Source organism: Vipera ursinii, assembly GCF_947247035.1.
Source record: "Vipera ursinii genome assembly, chromosome: 2".
Classification (NCBI taxonomy): domain Eukaryota; kingdom Metazoa; phylum Chordata; class Lepidosauria; order Squamata; family Viperidae; genus Vipera; species Vipera ursinii.
The window spans coordinates 82,206,767-82,214,880 of NC_139513.1; the positions used below are offsets into that span (position 1 = coordinate 82,206,767).

The window sequence follows — 8,114 nt, forward strand, 5'->3', positions numbered from 1 at the left end:
CACATTGTTAGATTCTGAATCTGAGTTAAAAGATTTGCACAGTTGTTAAATTAAGCTTCTTAGATTCAGGTTTGAATTGGAGCAGCAGTAAAGCATTTGTAGTCGATGAATAACAGAAATACACCTTTGAAAGAAATATTGCACTCTGTTTTTAATGTGGCTGGAGCATGCACTGAAATCCTAGCAAAATGCATCACACACCTGTTTTTGTCAATTGTATTCAGTTATTTCCTCACAAAGGTAATAATCTCTCAGGTACCTTGAGAAGATATTGGAAGCTGCCTTCATGTCAGTGAGTTGTTGTTTTCCCCCCCCCCATCTGCAGTGTGGTCCAGGAACAGCAAGCCAGTACACACAACCATCCTGAATCCACATATCCACTTAATGGGAGATGAGTCTGCCTGCATTGCTTACATTCGTATCACACAGTATGTGGATACAAGTGGGATCCCACGCACTGCCCAATCGGAGGAGACTCGAATCTGGCACCGCCGGGATGGCAAATGGCAAATTGTTCACTTCCACAGATCTGGAGCACCTTCGGTTTTACCACAGTAAGTCAATCCCAAGCTATGCTGATTCCTATTATCACTTCTCTTGGCACACAGGTGCATCACTATAAAATATGGATTCAGAAATCCATTCTAAAGAAGACAGTCATTGTTAATGGATCCAATATATAAACATGCAATACTGTTTCATTATCTGTGTCCAGCATCTGAAATTCAGAGTTCTAAGAAGTGTAACAATGAAGATGAACAAACATTAATGTATTATTGGGCTTTCACAAGAATGAAGTATATTTTAATATGCTTTAAATGGATCCAAGATAGCATAAAGTTAACCCTTCCTCTGTTCATATCCTTCTCAGAGGCATGGGTAATTTTTATAGCTTATATTAATATGTTTGAATAAAATTGCATTCATTAAATAAATAAGTGGTCCTTTTCTTCACTGTTTTTAAAGAAACTGCCATTCTTTCTGTTCCATTATCATATCCGTACTATTATATCATAGTAGTATATAATAATGGTATGTAATGGATTTGTATACTGTACTATTTTGGGCTGTGGGAGGGTTGACATTTTACAGCCTGTGATGAAAGAGTGATTACCCAGCAGTAAGAATTTGAAACATGGGATTCAGATTTTCCCTTTCCTTTTTTTTAAAATAAGAAACTTAATAAACTATGTAAAATTCTTCATGGAGGAATGGAAAAATTGTAGATTGGGCCGAACAACAGTAGATGATTCACCCATTAAAAGCAGCAAGTGCTTAGCTCTGAAAAGTGTGGATTTTGCATTTTTTTTGCATTCAGCCATGTTTCTGGAATTGATTTTTTTTTTCTGTTGGGTTCTTATATGTAACAACTACATGGATGTTAGGTCCAATATGACCCTTTCCATGCAAAGTAGAGCTGCGCCTATTCATTTGGCCGCTATAGACGGGTAAGAACTTCATTAAATTAATTTATCAAACATATAAATGTGCACAACTGTCAAGATGATTCCATATTTGTCTAATAGAGGACATTCATATAGTTTTAAACAAGTGACAAAAATAATTAATTATATGAGGCAAGAACGGCTAGCTGTGAAGAACCAGTTTTAGAAAACAGTGTTAGGGTGTAGTAAAATTTGCCCATCACTAGCCACCAGCCCTAAAAAGCCGCAGTGAAGCCCATTTTTATAACTGGGTTGACAATGCTTACATGTATGCTCTGTCTTGCATATTCTTTTATATCAGCATTTGAGGGTTCAATATGCTATCTTCCATCTTCTCTCTTCAAGAGAAAATGGCTTTAAGCAGTTCTTGGGGCTGTGTGAGCCAACCCTAACTGAACCCAGTAGCACAGGTGTGGGGAACGATGGCCCTTTATCACTTGTGGACTTCAACTCCCAGAACTCCCATGCTTGCTCAGGAATTCTGGGAGTTGAAGTCCACAAGTCATAAAAGGGGCATCATTTCCCATACCTGTAATAACAGCTGGTCATTAGGCAATTCTTAGCAGGCTGTTTTCTTCTGGTCCCAAGGGATCATGGGTAAGAAGAAGCCCTTCCAACATAGCAGCCAACCTCCTATACAGTACTTATTTGCTGTTAAGAGCCATCTTTATTTCCCCAGATTGTGAGAGCTGGATACCAGTAGCAAACTAGGTTCCATATTTGTCTACAGAGGACATTCATACAGCTTTAGAGAGGTGACAAAAATAATCATGAAGCAAGAAAGGCTAGCTGTGAAGAACCAGTTTTAGAAAAGTGTGTGTTTTTTTTGGAATAAAACAACTATTTCTTTTTGTGTCTTTCAGCTGAAGCACCTGCCCTGCAGGCCAAGTTTCTCACTGCCTCACTACAAAAGGAAGATACTTGCTATCCTTTATCTAGGGAACTGGGCAGCTGGCTCTCCTATTTGTTTCTTGCTGGAATTCCTTTTACCCTTGGAACTCCTTGCCAAAATAAACTGAGCATTCAATAGACTTTCTCCTCCTGTTTCACCTGGTTCATGTTTGCTATTCTGTGCCATCCTAGTAGAAGACAGCATATATCATGGCCCTATTGCAGGAAAAAAGCTTTCTGCATACAACAAGAAACCAATCTGGAAGAGGCTGAAATAAAGCCTTCATCAAATAAAAAAATAGCACTTTCTGGCCACTTCTCCTGGAAGTTACAAGCTACAAGTAGCTGCTCCTTCTAATGGGAGGCCAATTTTGATTGGAACATCCAGACACCACGTGAGGAAGCCTCTCTGAGTCAATGCCAGCATTTTCAATTGTACCTGACATCAGCTGTCAATAAATGCGATGTTACATGCTCCTAAAATCAGGAGACAGGCAAATAACTTAGGTGGCCATACACATCTAATAAATAAACAAAATTATTTGGTTTAGACCATTAATTACAAAATTCCAAACAAGTGTCTATCACTTGATAAAATCTCTGTTCACAATTTTTTCTTGGAGTGAATTAAGTTTTATCTGAATGGCAGGTAAAATATATCATTGATTTATCTTCCCATCGGAATATGTTTTGTGATTAGGCTAATAGATATTCCCAACAATTCTAGGAAAAAAAGCCCTTTTCTTTTATCAGAGACCGGGCTGAAAGGAAATGGCCAGTAGTTTGTCATCATGACTATGACTCTAAGTCAGTGTTTTTCAAACTTGGCAGTTTTCAGATGTGTGGACTTCAACTCCCCATGCTGACTGAGGAATTCTAGGAGTTGAAGTCCGCATATCTTAAAGTTGCCTGATTTGAAAAACATTGCTCTAAGTCAGGGGTCTTCAAACTTTTATGACTTGTGGACTTCAACTCCTAGAATTCCTCAGCCAGGCATGCTGGCTGAGGAATTCTGGGAGTTGAAGTCCACAAGTCATAAAAGGGCCAAGTTTGAAGACCCCTGCACTAAGTGACCATAAAAGAAATAATAGCTGGAAAATATTAACCCGATAGCAATTGTTTCCATGTTAGTTTTCAATACTGTGAGATATTTTCAAAATAGTGAAATATAGTGAAGTATATAGTTGCCACTATTCAATTTACAATAGGAGCTTTGCTTATCTATGACCAGTTGGGAAATAGCTGCCTAAAAAAAAGTGCTGTTTTGACTTCATAGGCTACTGACTTTGTCTTTGTCTCAGCAGGTCTTTTGTTTCCTTACCTTTAGCATTATGAATCTTATCTTCTCTTTGCCTCTCCAAGACTTGGGTTCTTAATTAGTTGATAGCAGTAGCAGGGATCCCAGATCTGGGCTATCTCTCTTTGCTACTATCTAGCAGTCAGTTGAATTTTGGTAGCACCAAGCAGTAACAATCAAATAAATCAACAAATGACTCCCAAAACCCACCCTCTACCTTTTCTACATATGCATTTCAGGAAACGTGGCAGCATGGAAGATATCTATGGTGTGGAAACAGAACTGCCCATTACTCTGAAATAAAAATAGAGGCCAACCCTTTCCAGCAAAGATAGAAAATGAAAGCTTTACAAATGACACTTTGAGGCATTTTGATGATGCTTTTGACAAACAAAATGAAACCTTTCGCTATTTCTTGTACTTTGCATGCCTTTTTACAGGAAAAATGAAACCCGTGTTATTTCGTAAACTTTTGAGTATTGCTGAAATGGATCTTTATGTAATACCTAGAAATATCAACTGTTTGGGTTTGTGGTTGATTGTTTTTTTTAATAAAGTTGGGGTGGGGTGGGTGACTTAATATGTTATTGTTTACATTTGGAGTTGACTTGTGATAAATTGTTATGAAAAGTGTAAAAAGGTACAAGAAATTAAAAATGGGGAAGAAGGATGTGTGACGTGGCCCTGTGGAAAAGCAGAAAGAAATGGACACAATACAAGAAACCGGTCAGGTTAACTTGTTATATGCTACGGAAGTCTGACAATCCAAACTGCACATCTGAATGGCATCATGAAGAAGGAATCTACTTTGGAACAGTGGCAATGCCTGTTAATATATCATGATATAAAAGCCAGCTTGAAGAAACAGAGAAACGGATTCTTCTTAAGCCTGTATAATTTTTTTTGAATGATAAAGAAAACATGTTGAAAATGACCTTGAAGGCAGCACCTGCTTGCCTTCCAAGGATAGATATAAGAAGCCTGAGGATTATTTTTTTGGCAGTATCTCTGTTTCTTGTTCCCTTTTATTTTTTCCAGCTTTAAGAGTCTTTACTCTTTGGTGTGAGATTAACTACCATGCACCAGGGGAATGAACTTATAAATAGCACTTCCTTCATTTGCATGACATCTAACTCTATAGACCGCTATATGTATTTCAAAGCAAACAGTACTTGTTTAGGAACAATTACAACAGAAAATGGATAAGCTTGCTGTATAATTTTGAATGATGTAGTTTTACCTTTTCCGTAAAAATGCTTAGCTTTCCACCTTCTAAGACAGTGTGAATACCTGATGCTATAAAACTATGTTTGCAAAAATGCAAGAATAATTTCCCACTGGAGCAGGAGGGAAGTGATGACAATTACAGGGCGCCTACTTGATAGGATTTGATTGCCTTAAATAGAAGTTTACTTTTTTATATGGAACAAAGTAGAAATATACCATTTACACAAACTGATAATATAATTGGATAATTCAATGAAGAATTATATTGAGATTATTTGAGCTGAGAAGGGCTTTTAGAGTTCAAGAGGTATTTGTATTATTGTATGGATATGAATACATGTTCATAATTAAACTACTTGGCTTTCAGAACATTTGGGGGGAGGGGGGCTTCCTTATCCAATTCTACCCTGACATTTCAAATTAGCATGGCCCTTACTATCATGGACACCTTATTTTTGAAGGGTCATTCTTCTTCATATCACAATTTTATGTTGAGCATCACTAAGCCTTTTACTCAACCCTGGATTCCAAGGAAGAAATGTATCTTCTTTTGAGCTTGAATCTCCTTTTAACTTGTTCATCCTTAAATAATTGACTAGAGAGCTACTCTTGTGCTCTTCCTTCATGAAAATCTCAATTTAGGTAATAAATCTTAAATATTTGTCAGTGTTGCTAAACCTTGGCAGCCTATCTTGTCTGAGTTTTTACTTGTAGAGTCTCCTACCCATGTTTTCTATCAAGTGTTGCCATTAAATACCTTTCTTAATGGCAACTTAAATATTGCATTTTGCAATATTTTACAGCTTCCAGCATCATTTTGAACAATGCTTTCACAAGCTAAGAAGCTGGAGTCTGCAGGAAGCTGAGCTGAGTTTTTAGTCTTCCAGTAAAAAAAACCCTGATAGACTGAAATGTATTTCAACTCCTTTGAGTTTTGCCTGCTGCATCTGACATAAGCACCTGCACTTTAATCCTCTGGATTGCATTGGCATTTCTAAAACTTCTTTTCTTAGGTAAGGAAGCATTTATAGCCACATTATTATCCATTGCTTGTTTCTCTTTGCATTTTCTGTCCTTTCTTACTCTTTCAGATTTCTAGCATTTCTAATGGCTCATTTCTCATGATTCTAAACATCTGCAAAGAAATTGTCAATAAAACACAAAGTGTGCTTATTATTTATTTTGTACCTGCTAGGGCTCATAACTAAGATTTCCTTTGAAGACTGACCTGTCTTCATAGGCCAGATGACCCAGTACCTTTCTTGATTGTAACATCAAAAATGTGGGGAAGAAGTAGCTTACATACTGTACATCATTTTATCTTAAGAAAAGAACCACTTCTATTTTTATTTAAATTATTTTGGCAGGGATTATTTTGGTGTCTAATGGATGCTAACTTTTTCTAAACACAATATCTTTGTTAATGTTTGGACAGCATCTCATAACATTTGCCTGTTCTTCCTTTGTCGGCATCATTTTTCCCCCTTCTAGCAAAATTTTGTATTTCTTTCCACCCATTCCCCAAGAAATTTCATTGATTTTATTTTTCTCCTACCTTTTTTTTAAAGCAGAGGGGAGGGAAGTGATTTTTATAATATAACAAAACAATGTCATCCCATTCAGAAATATCAGACCCAGCACTGTCTTTTTGGATGTTGCATCAAAGTAATGGATGCATATTCAATGTTTGTTTGTTTTTTAAAAAGTAAACATAGCAAACATTTTGAGCAAAAACCAATTCCTGCATTTATAGTTAAGAAACGATGTGCAACAAAAGCATCATGAATGAAAGGATAAAGATGCACAAACTAATCCAAAATCAAGTCTTGTCCATAAACTGCAATGCAGGAGGTCTTGTCTTGACATTACTCTTTATAAAAATAGGAAACCAGGGCTGATGTGTACTTTGTCTATTAATATTTTTGTATAGCAGTATGAAGATATCTCTTTCTCTGAAAAATTTCTATATCCATCAAGGTATCTATTTTAGCTCTAGTAAATTGGACAAGATGAAAGAAGGCTGCTCCAGCTGAAATAGTGTGTGAATACAGACACTAATTTTAAAAGAGGTAAAGGAAGAATATTTTTTGCTGCACTATACATTTACCTATTCGTTATTTTGCAAATCAACTTATTTCCGGCTCTAGAAAATAATAGGCACCTTTTTGAATTAGAGCATTTCATAGCAGAGCTTATGACATTGTACAGTGTCAGTTAGGCTGCTGAGATTTATCCCCCCCCTAAACAAATGGAGATTCCAAATGAAGATTCCGTTCACTTGGCTTCCTGCATGACTGGGAATACAGGCTGATTCTTTTTTTTTCTTCTCAGTTATCTTTCATATTTTCTGTTTTATTAGGACGGATTTATTTCCTTCTCCTCAGTTCTTGCATGGCTGCAAACAAGCCACCTTCTGATTTTTTTTTTTTCTGCCCTAAAATAAAATCTTTGGGAAACAGTTTGGGATTTTCTTTTTGTAAGCGTTGCACAATTTTATGACTTTTTAACTTTAGGGGTAAGTAACAGGAAAAATGTTAAATGGAACTATGTGTATATATAAATATATATTATATAAATAACAAACACACAATATATGTATATATATATATGAAATTCCTTTGGAAATATTTATTTCACACAAATGCAAAAAGCAAAAGCAAACTGAAAAAAAACAGCTTTGTAATGTAAGCAAATAAAAACTTCAGAGAGTTTCTCCTTCTCATTTGCAACTTGATGTGACTGGAATACTCCAAAAAAAAATCTTCAGTATCTTTTGTACGTGAATCAGAATTGTAAAGCAGCGTGATCGTGTTGGGTTCTTCCTTCCAGTTTTTTGAAGCTGTGGCTGTGAACAAATGATCACTGCTAAAATTTTATGCTATATTTTTGGGGTGAGGGGGGGGGGGGGAAATAAGGATTGTCAGAGTTATTCTTGGTGTTTAAGTGCAATAAAATAGCTACAAATTCTTGTATGGAAAATACTGATTCTCATTGAATGATTCCTACAGTCTGTTTTCCTCTTATTTCTTTGTTCAAATTCTGTCTGAGCTGGATCATTTCCCAATTCTACAAACCTTGGTGTTGGACGCTGAAACCACATTCTCTGTTTTCATCCCATTCCTGAGAGTGGGAATCTGATCTAACCAACGATTCGTGAAGCAGGTTTTATAACTACAAAAGAAAGATTTATTTTCACAAATATATTATAGGATGAGGTAAAGCCTGTCTTGATACATCCTAGAACAAGGGTAGGC

General features: G+C 36.3%; 1 protein-coding gene across 1 annotated transcript in view; it reads left to right on the top strand.

The window, feature by feature from the left end:
* CAMK2A (calcium/calmodulin dependent protein kinase II alpha) overlaps positions 1-7,831 on the top strand; it is a gene marked incomplete at its 5' end in the record, with an annotated part of 163,740 nt that extends 155,909 nt beyond the window's left edge. The window contains 3 exons of the mRNA XM_083351103.1: positions 326-554; positions 1,386-1,448; positions 2,309-7,831. Of these exons, the coding sequence (XP_083207229.1) occupies positions 326-554; positions 1,386-1,448; positions 2,309-2,312 (296 nt within the window). The 3' untranslated portion in view covers positions 2,313-7,831. The remainder of the gene's footprint in view (positions 1-325; positions 555-1,385; positions 1,449-2,308) is intronic.
* Positions 7,832-8,114: the final 283 nt, after the last annotated feature.